The following is a 13,586-nucleotide window of genomic DNA, read 5'->3' as shown; positions in this document are numbered from 1 at the left end:
ACTGTAAGCATGGTCGAATCCATAATCAACTTGGAGGTGACGCCAGCAGATTGGGCTAATGTGTAAATCTGTGCTAAATGGAGGACAATATTTGTTATGGAAGGTTGCCAATGAGGAATTTTGCACGGAGACAGCTAGGCGAAATGCAACAGCCAGTTACTCTCAAAGAAATCTAGATATGTTGTTACGAAAAGGACCTTATGAGGGTCAACGGCAACAAATTGAAAATGATCCTGCTATATATGCACAAATTGCTGCAGACGCAGTTAGGGCATGGAAGACTTTACAAGGACTTGGAGATTTACAAGGCCAGTTATCTAAGGTAATACAGAGAGCTAATGAACCTTATGCTGAATTTGTAGATAGGCTTATTCAAATAGCTGCCAGAGTTTTTGGGGATACAGAACAAGCAATGCCATTAATAAAACAACCGGCTTATGACCAAGCAAATCGTTACTGCAGAGAGGTCATTAGACCATGGAAACATGAACATTTAAACACATATATCAAATTATGTAGAGACATTAATGAACAAGGGCAAGTCTTAGCAGCTGTAGTACAACAGGCTTTAGATGCCAGGCCAAAAACATGCTACAATTGTGAACAAACAGGACATTTTAAAAGAAATTGCCCCATAGGAAAAGGGTTTAACAAAACTAGGTATCAAAGGAATAGAATACCGGGTATTTGCCCACGATGCCATAGAGGGAGACATTGGGCTAATGAATGCCATTCTCAAACCACCATAGAGGGTACTCCCTTATCAAAAAACGGACAAGGACAAGGTATTTACCCACGATATCGTGGAGAAAGGCATCAGGCTCCATTGCCAAAAAACGGACTGGGGGTCCCAATGCTCCGGGGCCCACAACCACAAATATACAGGGCAGTGAAGGAACCCATCAACACCATCAGTGTAGTGCCCAGGACACATTGTCCATTAAATCCCTCATCAGACAAACCAGAGGGAGCGCAGGGTTGGACATCTGCGCCTCCGCCAGAGCAGTACTAACTCCAGAGATGGGAGTTCAAATCATTCCCACAGGAGTAAAAGGACCTCTTCCCCAAGGAACAGTAGGCTTATTATTGGGATGCAGTTCTTCTACACTAAAAGGACTTATGATAAGTCCTGGGGTAATTGATCCCGATTATGTAGGTGAAATAAAAACTATAGCTAGGTCTCTAAGAGGTATATCAGTAATTTCACCAGGAGATAGAATAGCACAGTTATTAATAATATCCAGCCTGCATGATAAATTTTCCAGTCGTAGTGTAGAAAGAGGTTCCAGGGGATTAGGCTCCACAGGTGTAGATTGGGCTATGCTGTCTTTAAATTTAGATTCTCGCCCAATGCTAAAACTAAATATTCAAGGACATGAATTTAATGGACTACTGGACACAGGTGCTGACCTTAGCATCATATCTCGTCAAGAATGGCCAAAACATTGGCCATTATAACAAGCCACTCAAACGCTTCGAGGCCTAGGAGTGGCGACTAATCCCCATAGAAGTGCAATGGTATTAGATTGGAAGGATCCTGAAGGATGTGAAGGAACTATATAGCCATATGTATTGGATCATCTTCCTATAAATTTATGGGGACAAGATGTCCTAGATCAATTAGGTTTGACGTTATCAAATAACATCAATCCTAATGCGCCCACTACTAGGGCTAGACAAGGTTTTAGGAAAGAAAAAAGATTAGGAGAACAAGAACAAGGTACAGCAGCACCAATTCAAATAGATCAAGGAATAAATAGACATGGATTGGGTTTTCAGAAGGGGCCACTGAGACAATCAAAATTACTTGGAAATCAGAAAGACCAGTATGGGTTCCTCAGTGGCCCCTGACTAAAGAAAAGATACAAGTAGCCCATGACCTGGTCAAACAACAATTAGCAGAGGAACATATACAACCTTCCGTATCTCCCCATAATACTCCCATTTTTGTCATCAAAAAGAAATCTGGTAAATGGAGATTATTGCAAGATTTAAGAGCCATTAATAATGAGATGGTTATTATGGGACCTGCTCAATCAGGGATTCCTCAATTGTCTGCTTTGCCAAAAACCTGGTATGTTTTAGCTATAGATATTAAGGATTGTTTTTTTTTTTCAATTCCAATTCATCCTGAGGATAGTCCATGTTTTGCATTTACTATCCCTGCACTGAATCATGAAGGTCCTGATCAGAGATATGAATGGAAAGTACTCCCTCAAGGGATGGCTAACAGCCCAACTATGTGCTAAATTTATGTTAACAAAGCAATCCACCCACTTAGAAATAAAAATCCTGAACTACAAATATTTCACTATATGGATGATGTATTACTAGCACATAAAGATAAAAACACATTGTTAGAATGTTATGCCACACTTACAAATTTATTAAAAAATTATAAACTAGAGATAGCAATAGATAAAGTACAATTAAATTTTCCAATTAATTATTTAGGAGTTCTATTATCCTCAACCATGGTCCGTCCACCAAAAATTCAAATACGAGTAGATCAACTCAAATCACTTAATGACTTTCAAAAGTTATTGGGAGACATAAATTGGATAAGGCCTTATCTAGGCATACCAACAGGAGAGTTGGGACCTTTTTTGATATCCTAAAAGGTCCATCAGATCCAAATTCACCCCGCATGAGCTCATACATACCTATGTTAATGTTTTTCTGATCAGTTTTATTTTTTGACTGTGGAGTTTTTAATCATTGCAAAGGAGATTTCACCTGTGTAAAGCAACAAGGCCTTTACTATTGTCTTATGTGTTGTATGTTTGTGTGCACACTTGTGTTTTGTGTTGTATATCTGTATGTGCGTATGTCCATATATCATATATGAGGAGCACTCATGAAAAAATGGATCCGAATTTTTTTTTTATTCACGTGATTTTAATGGTTTAATTTAAATTGGGTAAACAGCTGTTGAGGATTAATTTATTTTCAATACACAATAGAACGTCTTGAACTCCAATATGTTTCTAAAAATTGTAAAGTATGGAAAAAATATTAACACATCATGGGTATACTAACACGTATCAGTTCAGGCAAAAAAACACTAAGTATAGGCCCTTTTTAATGGCAAAAGAGCTTTACAATGATTCTTCCAGGATGTCCCTGAAATGAATAAATGTTTCCATTTAATTCATGACAAAAACAATACTTTAGCCATAACTAGTTCCTGAGTATGTGGACAGCACAATCAAATCAGCCATTATGACTTATTTACCATCCAAAGTGATTTGCACATTGTACTTTCAATCCATTGGCATCAAATACTCTAAAGATCAGGGCAAAAACAATTTTTACCCAGAGATTAGATAATAATCTATTTGATATTAATATTTAAAGCTTATTACTCAGAAAAGTAAAGAGACTTTCTCTTAAGGGACTTAAGTTCTTCAAAAAATTTAAGTTACTTGAAGGCCACCATCCAAAAGCTCAGAACATATACTTGACATAGCTGACAGAAACTCAATTCCCAAATCTCCTTAGGACCTATAACTGCAGGGACCATTTTGACTATTTACTCTATGTCAGACACTGTCTTATGAGCTTTTCATGTACTCACTCATCTGATTTTCTTATTGATTCTATGAAGTTATTATTAATAATAGTAACTTCATAGAAGTTAATCTAATTACACAAGTTAATCTTATTAACCAAGATAAAAATGAGAAGAAAAGTAACATTTAGTCATAGTTGATTATATGTTAGGTTGTATATAATATTAGTCTTATTTTTAGAAACAAAAATATTTGAGACTTTAAGAAAATTAGAGCAATATGTCAAAGTTACAAAATTTGTTATGTGACATGAGATTTTTTATTTTACCTAGTAAAAATGAAAATATCTAAAAAGATTATACAACTAAATGTATATCATCCCGTTCCCTTCTGAGAGTTATTATCTCTCTATACTGCTACCAAATGTGTGCATATGCATGTTTATACATCAATTTACAATACACATGGATTCCTATTATTATTGATTATATTTTCAGTTTTTGCCATGTAAACAATACTGTATATATACTCATATATACACACATTTTTAAACTTGTTCATTTGTAAAATAAACTCTTAGCAATAAAATTGTGGTATCTAGGTTTATGTGCATTACAACAGGAAAATGGCATAAATTAAATGTTGAATGAATTAGCTATTGGCATTTTTATTATCTGTAGGTTAAGAAATACTGAGGGTTTTGTGATTATTAAAAAAATCTCAGAAAGGGTTGTGAATTAGAATCTGGAGATAACTGGAACCAACAGTGTCTGTACAGTTTCTCTCATATCTCCCTCAAGCACAGCAATACCCAAATAAACTAAATGAACCTTGAAGCCTGCTCATCAAATAGGTCTTCTAGTTTGTCTTTACTGTTTAGACTATTTAGCTGCATCTTCTGTTACTTTGAACAAAGAAAACCATAGTTGATATACCAGAAGTCCATAAGAGGAATCTATTAACTTCTTTAAACTTCAGTTTTTCTCATGGTTAAAATTATCTTCAGCACATTTTCCTAAGAGCAAGACATTTAACTTTATGATTTACTCATGTATAAACTGGAGATACATGTGAAGAATACATGAGCTAATAAGTATATGGCACACAGTCAGCATTCAAATGAAAAATATAATAATTATTTTTTCTATTAATCATTTATAAATACGATTTTAAAAACATGTAAAGTTTTAAAGTTTCATCTGGTAAAGTTTCAAATACAGGTTTAAGCAAACACTAAATAATGTGATCACCAGAAGAATGATACAACTTTCCCTAGGTCATATTATTGTTATCCCCAGTTTTAGATGAAGAAATAGAAATAAACAGCAATACAGAAGCTAACTCAAAGGTAGAATGCAAACTCAAGCAGTCTGACCACATGGTTTGTGTCTCTCCTAACCACTTTTACTGTATTAATTTGTCTTTGTAGTGAATAGAGTGAAGTATGTATGCATTTTAAAATTAGCTTTCAAGTTCCAAATTATGTATGCCTATTCTTGAGCTGGCCTTTCCCTATTTTCACTACTTTCCTACAGATAAGTCCATTTTCAAATACATAGACTTATTTATGCAAAGGGGGTCTTCATATACACCTAGGTTGAAGGATTAAGATTAATATATTAAAGAGTATAATAAGAAGAATGATAGACCTACCACAGTGGTTCATGCCTTTAATCCCAGTGATTTGGGAGGCAGGAGGATCACATTTGAGGCCAAAAGCAGCAACTTAGTAAGGCCTAAACAACTTAGTAAGACCCTGTCTCAAAATCAAAAATAAGTAGAGGCTAGAGATGTAACTCAATGGTAAAGCATCCTGGGTTCAATCCTCAGTATCAAAAGAAATTTTAAAATATCATTTAAGATGAAAACATAAGTATACATCTTGCTGAAAATACAGACAATGACATTTAAAGATCTGGAAAACACATATAAGCTTAATGAACATGGGATATTCAATCTGTAAAATTAAAAAGTAAATGAAATCATCTGGCTTCTCATTCCTCTTCTGCTTAAAATCCTATAATCAAAGTAGGCTCCTTACCATGACCCTAAAAACTCACTTCTAGGTACCTCTTCAACTTTTTTCCTACTACCCTCCCCTCTGAGTATTCTGCCTAAGTCACACCTCCCTCTTTCCACTCTTTGGACATGCCAAATTCATTTCTGCTTTAGGATTTTTGTTAGGACATTTCTCTTGACATGGAAAACTCAGATCCCATATCGTCCCATGGTTGTCTTTTCTTAAATTTAGACCTCAGCTCAAATATTTCCTCCTCTAATTCTGATTATTCCATAGAAAGAAATCCGAAACCTTGCCTCTACCCTAGTCTCTATCCAATTCTCTATTTTATATCTTCAAAATATTGTTACTATCTAAAATTAAAGTATTTATTTATTAGCTATGTGTTTATCAGTCCCCCTCCCAAATGAAATATAAAATTGTGTCCTTCATCTAGTCCACTACATCTAGAGCAGTGCATAGTATATGTGGGCTCTAAATAAGTATTTATTAAATTATGAAGTAAAAGGCACTGAAAAATAATGATCAAACCTCCTTGCTTATAATAGAGACAGAAAATCGAATGTTAGTGGAAATGGAATAATTACTGCAGCCCTAATAGTCTCATCAAATTAGCGCATTTTGATAACTAAGACTAAGTAAGAACCATTCTTTGGAAAATACGTCTTTATGATCAGCTAATTTTTCACCATTAGACTTTCCATTTATTTATTCACAACAAAACATAAATAAGAAAGGAATAATAACTGATAAGTAATCTACTAGGTTTTAACTTACAAAGTAATTTCATTCATTCTGGGTTAAACCACAAAATTCTTATCATCTTCTTTACTTGGGAGAAAAGTGGCAACAAAAACATTTTCAAGTGTCTTTTTAAGGAAACAGATTTCTCTAATTCAAAAAATTTTAAGTGCATTCTCAATTTTTAAATTCTTAGGTCCTTGATAGTCATCAGTAAATAAAACTATTAGGTTCTACACGCTTCAGACACTATACATTTAAAACTCAATATTTCATGTGCCCCTTCTTACTGCTTCACTATATCACCTCTGTGATATTAGGCATGCTATTGACTTTATTATTAAATGCATTTCTCTTTTAATAAATGTTGCCTATTTAAGTTAAAGTTCAAATTAAGATAGGTAAGTGGAATAGGAAGTGGAACCTCCAAATCCTCAGGTAATCCAGCTCACTTCTACATGGAAACTGAACTTGCAGTTTCTTAAAAAATAAAGCACATCACATGACAGCTATCAGATTTAGGTGTTCTACAACATAATATGCAATGCAAACAGATAAAACTTATGTTTGTGAAACTAAAGAAATAGTATATTTTGATAAAATTACAAACAGTGGAAGTTTAATTCAGCTTAGAAGAATCTAAAAATTCCATTTTCCCTCCTTTTATTTTCTTTTGAATTGTCATATGATAATGAAATCTCCCTTTGGTCTAGCTCAACACCAGGTACACAGCAAACATTCATTATAACCTTAATTTCATGCCTACCTACACTCATAATCAATCAATACCAATCAATTGACTGTCCTCAAGAATATACTGATAGTGTTAGAAGACAGTTAACAAAGTGACCCAGGTTTACAAATTTATATATTTATGAGAGTATTCAACTGTATCTTAAAATTTCTCCCCAGAAAAATTTAAGAGGACAAATATTCATTTAATAAAAATTGAGTTTCATACCTAATGACTTGATCTGAATCAACAATACATATTATGAGATGATATTAAACTCAGTGCAATAACAAGACAACATTCATTCACCAAACAATTCTTTTCCTCTTCCTCAACTCTGGCATAAATGTTAACCATCTCCCCCCAGAAGCCACAAGCTCCTAGTCCTTTTTGTAGGTAAGGATGCTATAAGAAACTTCAGTAACCTGGCCCTTCTTCAAGTCTCACGTTTTGTGGGATTCTTATGCATATGATTAAAAGTATTTTTTCTCTTGTTAAAAATAAACAAAGGGCTGGGGATGTGGCTCAAGCGGCAGCGAGCTCGCCTGGCATGCGTGAGGCCCGGGTTCGATCCTCAGCACCACATACAAACAAAGATGTTGTGCCCGCCAAATACTAAAAAATAAATATTAAAAAAAAATTCTCTCTCTCTCTCTCTCTCTCTCTCTCCCCCCCCCTCTTTAAAAAAAATAAACAAAAATAAATTCAATGCAATTGACAATTTATGAATTATAGTACATATCCTAAGAAGTTGTACTAAGGTCCTACAGAGAAGAAAATATTTAAATCAGCTTTTATAGAGATGAAATACACAAATTATGATTTCAAACAAAATATGACTGACATACCTTTGCTGAACTATTAAGATCTTATTATCCTAAAATTACAATATCTCCATCTGTTATTCTGACATGAACAAGCTGATAAATGAAATCAGAACAACAGTGTATTCTGGCAAAACTGGAAACTTCCTGAAAATCTAGGAAAATATGTCCACAACAGATGGGTCACTTAGAAAATAAATATATCATTCTGTTAGAGTAATGTTCTAATTCCCTAAATGAAAATCAGTCAGAGCTCCACTTTTGAAGAGTCTGTGACTTTAGGAAGGCCAAAGAGGAAAAACCTAAAGATGCACATAAACACATCTGATCTGACCTCAAGTTCCATATCTTTACGTTTCCTGTTAAACATACTAAATTCAGGTAAAGTCCTTACCAGTTAACTTCTTCACAGGTTGGAGCCGAACACTGATAGACTGATGTGTGAGTAAGGGGGAGGATGGAAGAGAGCGAGACATGCCCTCCATAATCCGAATGTGCTGCATACCTTCACTCACTGGAAGTGGTGGAACAGCATAGTCTGGCTCAAAAGCACAGTCACTTTCTGTGGAGATGCCACCTGTTAATAGGAAAGGATAGAATGAAAGAGCTAGTGAGAAAAGATTCTTACTTCCCTATTAAAATGTATCTTTTAAAGTGATTCAGAACAACATATACTAACATTGATTTTCACTGTGAGAAACTAAATAAGGCATTTTTAACACATACATTCATTTGTACACTTATTGCATACCCAACTCCAGGTCTACCTCTAGGAAATCAAAGATGAATAAAACAGGGTTCCTCATTAACAGGGGCTCACTGCCTCAGAAGAGATACAGTTATGTAAGGAAATAGCTATAGTACAACAAAATGTTAAAATTAGAGCTATGTTCTTACATTTTTCTCCTGATAGAATCTGAAAGAAGATATTCGCTTGCTTATCAATGTGCAATTGTTAGCAGAATTTCTGTAACTTTATCTCTTTGTCCCCTTCCCTAAAGAAACTACATAAAAATACAAGTGGGTAAGACTGACACTATCATATGGTGATCTTTTAATCTGCTCTAATTTTTGTAAGTAAAAAAAAAAAAAGGAGAAGAAGAAGAAATAATTATATGCTGTTGACATCCACTTCTAGTGATGGTGGATTACATATTTCAGACCAACTTTTCCCTAAGAACTCTAGAAAAATATACTTTAAAAATCTTCCTGAAGTCAGTAGAAGATTAACAGCATGATGAAGAATTGCAAGGAAAAGACTGAAATTCCAGCATTGGGGGCTATTTTTTACTTAGTGGCATCAGAAAGGCTAACAAACTACTGATAATTTTATGGTGCTAGGAGAACAACTATTAAGAGTCTAGGGCTCACCAAGGTGTGAAGAGGTAAAATTCCAACACTTTGATTGAAAGTTCAAAGGAGTAAATACGAACTAAATCTAGACTTGCCTTCACAGGGTCAACTCCAAATAGCTTCTACAAAATCAAATGTTGAAGGCAGTCCTATATTGCTAGGGCCCACCAAAAAACAAGCATAAATCTTCTTGGAGTATACCAACAACATTCTAGGTCTCAAAGTATCCATGCTGTTTATCATGTTACTATCTGGCCCTTAATTAACAATAACAGAGATAAGATAACATGAACAAAAGCAAATTAGAAAAGTCATAAAATCAAGAAATAGTCTGACTAGAAATATAAAGTAAGGAACAATAAGGCATAAAAGTTAAAGTAGTATGTTTACATGTTTAGAAAATTAAAGTTCAGGATATTAACAGAATTAGAATTATGAAATTAAAATTTTAATAGATGAATTTAAAGGAAGGTTAGACATAGAAGATGAGAGAATTAGTAAACCGAAATATACATTAGAATGATGAGTGAAGTATCAAAAAATAGATGGTGGATTCTTAGGTAAGTGTTACAGTTTGGACCTGGAATGCCCCCCCAAAGGTTCATGTGTTGAAGTCTTCGTCCCCAGCTGGTGATGATACTGAGAGGTGGTAGAAACTTTAGGAGGTGGGCCTAGATAGACGAAGTAGGTTACTGGGCATTCCTTTGAAAGATCTATTTTGTCCCTGGACTCTATCCTTCTTTCCCTCTCCCCCTAGCTGCCATAAGCTGAGCAGCTCTGTTCCTCCATACATTGCCTGCCATGATCTTCTGCTTTGCTACATGCCCAATGTAATGGGGTTAAATGACTATAAACTGAAACCTCTGAAACTGGGAGCCAAAACCAATCTTTCCTTCTTTAAGTTGATTCTCTGAAGTATTTTGTCACATGATGAAAAGCTAAGTTACATAATATGACACCAAAAGAATAAGCAATAAAAGAAAAAAATAGATAAATTGGATTTCACTGGAATTTAAAACAAAAAACTTGTATGCAACAAAGGATACTATCAGAAGAGTGAAAAGACAACTCTCAGAATAGGAGAAAATATTTGTAAATCATATATCTGATAAAGCTCTAACATGCAGAATATATCAAGAATTCCCACAACTCAACAACAACAAACAGCCCAATTTAAAAATGGGCAAAGAACTTGGATAGACATTTCTCCAAAAATGGACATTAAAAAACACATGAAAAGATACTCAACAACCAGCCAGGAATGGTGGCACGTGGCAGGATTGCAAGTTTGAGTCCAGCATGGGCAACTTAGTGACACCCTCAAAATAAAAAAACAAAAAATAAAAAGGACTGGGGATGTAGCACCACTGGATTCAATACCCGGTACTGGCAAACAAACAAAAAACCCCCCTCAATAATCATTACAGAAAAGCTGATCAAAGACAAAATGTATAAAATGTGGGTATACTACTTATACCCACTAACAATAGATTTTTTTTAAGTGACCAAAGATAATGATGAGAAATGTGGAGAAATTAGAATCCTCATACACTGATTAAGGAATACAGAATAGTGCAGCTGCTGTGTAAAATAGTTTGGTGGTTTTTCAAAAATTTAACATAGAATTACCATACAACTCAGCTCTTCTACTCCTGTATATATATCCAAAGGAATGAAAACAGTGTTCAAGTAAAAACTTAAACACATGGTCAAAAAATGGGAACAACCTAAATGTCATTAACTGTTATATTGATAAACAAAATGTGGTATAGCTATACAATGAAATTATTATTTATTCATAAAAGAATGAAGGTCTGAGTCACGGTATAATATTAAAAGCCTTAAAAAGATAATGTTAAGTGAAAAAAGATAGTAACAAAAAAGCCACATATTCTATGATTCCATTTATATGAAATGTTCAAAATGGAGAAAACAAGGAAGACAAAAGAATCTAATGGTTTGCAAAGTCTAGGAGGAAGAAGAAATAGAAGTAACTGCTTGATAGGTATAGGGTTTTCTTTGGGGATGATGAGTTAAGTAGTAGGTGATGTTTACACAGCACTACAAATGTAATGAAAGCCATTGAATTGCACATTTGGGGTGGAGGGGGAGGCAGTACTGAGGATGGAACCCAAAGCCTCACACTAGGCAAACACTCTTCCTCTGTACTACACTTTCTGGTCCCTGAATTGTACACTTTAAAATGGTGAATTTTATAGTATATAAATTTTACCTCAATAAAAAATTATATAGATATTTATCACTAACCATATATTTATTCAATTCAGAAATCTAGAAACCATTGTTCATTTCTTCCTTTCCCAGCCCTTCACAACAAATGAATTAGAATTTCCGCAGATTATCAATACAAAATATATTCCAAATCTGCTAAACTCTTTCCATTTCTCCCACTACTATCTTAGTCCAGGGCACTAATATTTTTTCTCCAAAATTCTATTAGGAGAAATCTAGAATTTATTCTTTTTTCTTAAACTTCAGAAATTTTATCAGAAAGTTCTAACTTTTTCCTTCTCATTAGTCTCTGGGCCCTTTGGTTTACTATACTGAGTAATTCTTTTCTTCCAACTATCCTCTCTTTCTGGAAGTCTGATCAGATGGATATTGTGTCTCTTAGACCTATTTTTCATGTCTGTTTCTCCCATAATAGATTTCTAATGTTTAGACTTTCATGAAAAAGACCTGATATGGATTTCTATAGAATTTTAGAATTTTACATATTTATAAGCAAAAAGGCATACCACTAGTGCAATTTCCTGAGAAATACTTTTATTGAAAAAAATCATTATTTGATTTTTTAAAGCAGTGTATCTAGAAGAATGCATTTGACTTAGTAGAGTACCATTTTTCACTTAAAATGTTCCACTGTTAAAAATTAGCTGATAATTTTAGAATCTAGTAATACTCCTTAAGGAATCATATTGCAATTAGTCCAATTTGGCTGCCCTAGTTTACTTTTCAGCTTCAAAACATTTTCTTCCATTTTCTCTGTCCTATAAATTGTGTTTGAACTCATTGTTGCTACAAAGAAAAAACTGAAAATGTTTCAAGTAAAGAAAAATACTGATGAACTTCACAGAATTTGAATATCAGTTCTCTTAGATAACTGGAAACCTCAAAATCTCAGTGGTTTGCAATAGATTTGTGTTATGTTCATTAATCTGTAGACTGACTGTGGGTCAGCTGGTCTAGGCTGGGCTCCAGAGAACTGAGCTAGTTAAAAGGATAACGGTCAGGTTCAAATTCACACCAATGTATTTTTAATATTGGACCCACCCACTGAATGGCAAATGAATACATGGGGCATATTGTTCTCATGGCGAATCAGAGGAATTTAGGAAGGTAAGTCAAATCAGAAAAGCCTATATAAGGCCTCTGCTCACTAACATTCCACTGGATCAAGCAAGTCATGTCCCAGAATGGCATTAAAGGGCCAATAAAATATACTTGGCCCACACTAGTGGAAGCTACTGCAAAGCTCATGACAAAAGCAATAGTTGTACAGTTTTATAAAACAAAGAAGTAAAAAAAAAAAGTTATAAATCCAATTTACAATGATGTAAAGCAACATTTATTGGTGTTCCATATTACTAAATCCTTATTTTCCACTATTTTTTTTCTTACCACTTTTCCTGCTTCAATCAACCAAATTAAAAGCTACAGAAATAATGCAATGGAGATATGGCAAAATAAAATAACTGCCTTTTTGACAGAAATAATAAAGTTACACTGCTGGCCACTTGGTGGTTAGGTATTCAAAAGTTGAGCTAAGAAAGCCCAGAGAAGCCGGGCATACTGGCTCTTGCCTCCTGAGGGAGGAATATTGCAAGTTCAAAGAAAGCCTCAGCAACTTAACAAGGCCCTAAGTAACTTAGCAAGACTCTGTCTCAAAATAAAATATAAAAAGGGCTGGGGATAGTCAGGCATGCCTGTAATCCCAGTGGCTCCAGAGGCTGAGGCAGGGGTATCATGAATCAAAGCCAGCCTCAGTAAAAGCAAGGCACTAAGCAATTCAGTGAGACCCTGTCTCTAAATAAAAGACAAAAAAGGGCTGGGGATGTGGCTCAGTGGTTAAGTATCCCTGGGTTCAGTTCCTGTTACCAAAAGAGAGGGGGGGAAAAAAAAAAGCTCAAGGATATCAAGTATATGGATATTTAAAAAATGTTAGGAGTAAACATGATTTAGTTAAAATTTCAGCCATCACTATGAAGTCTTATAATTTGACATTGATAATTATTTGATATTAAAGTTCAAGTTAATAATAAAGTTAATACCTATTCTAGGGAATTACCTTCTAATTTTTTCATTTACATAAATAATCACAAATAAAATTTACAAATTAAGAAACTCTAACATGATAAATTCATTTGGTGATAATTCACTAA

The 13,586-nt window shown here is 34.3% G+C and overlaps 1 protein-coding gene across 7 annotated transcripts in view; it reads right to left on the bottom strand.

The window, feature by feature from the left end:
* The window catches only part of Tanc2 (tetratricopeptide repeat, ankyrin repeat and coiled-coil containing 2), a 467,438-nt gene that overhangs the window by 291,317 nt on the left and 162,535 nt on the right, over positions 1 to 13,586 (bottom strand). For 4 of the 7 annotated variants that reach the window (XM_058584913.1, XM_046460952.2, XM_046460959.2 and 1 more), the window contains one exon: positions 8,225 to 8,407. In XM_058584913.1, coding sequence (XP_058440896.1) covers positions 8,225 to 8,407 — 183 coding nt within the window. The remainder of the gene's footprint in view (positions 1 to 8,224; positions 8,408 to 13,586) is intronic. The other 3 variants (XM_046460981.2, XM_046460989.2, XM_046460997.2) reach the window with 1 other exon arrangement.

This window comes from Marmota monax, unplaced genomic scaffold (genome assembly GCF_021218885.2).
Source record: "Marmota monax isolate L192 unplaced genomic scaffold, Marmota_monax_Labrador192_F-V1.1 WCK01_AAM20220418_F8-fsc00319, whole genome shotgun sequence".
NCBI lineage: Eukaryota > Metazoa > Chordata > Mammalia > Rodentia > Sciuridae > Marmota > Marmota monax.
This window is presented reverse-complemented; position numbering and strand designations above follow the sequence as displayed.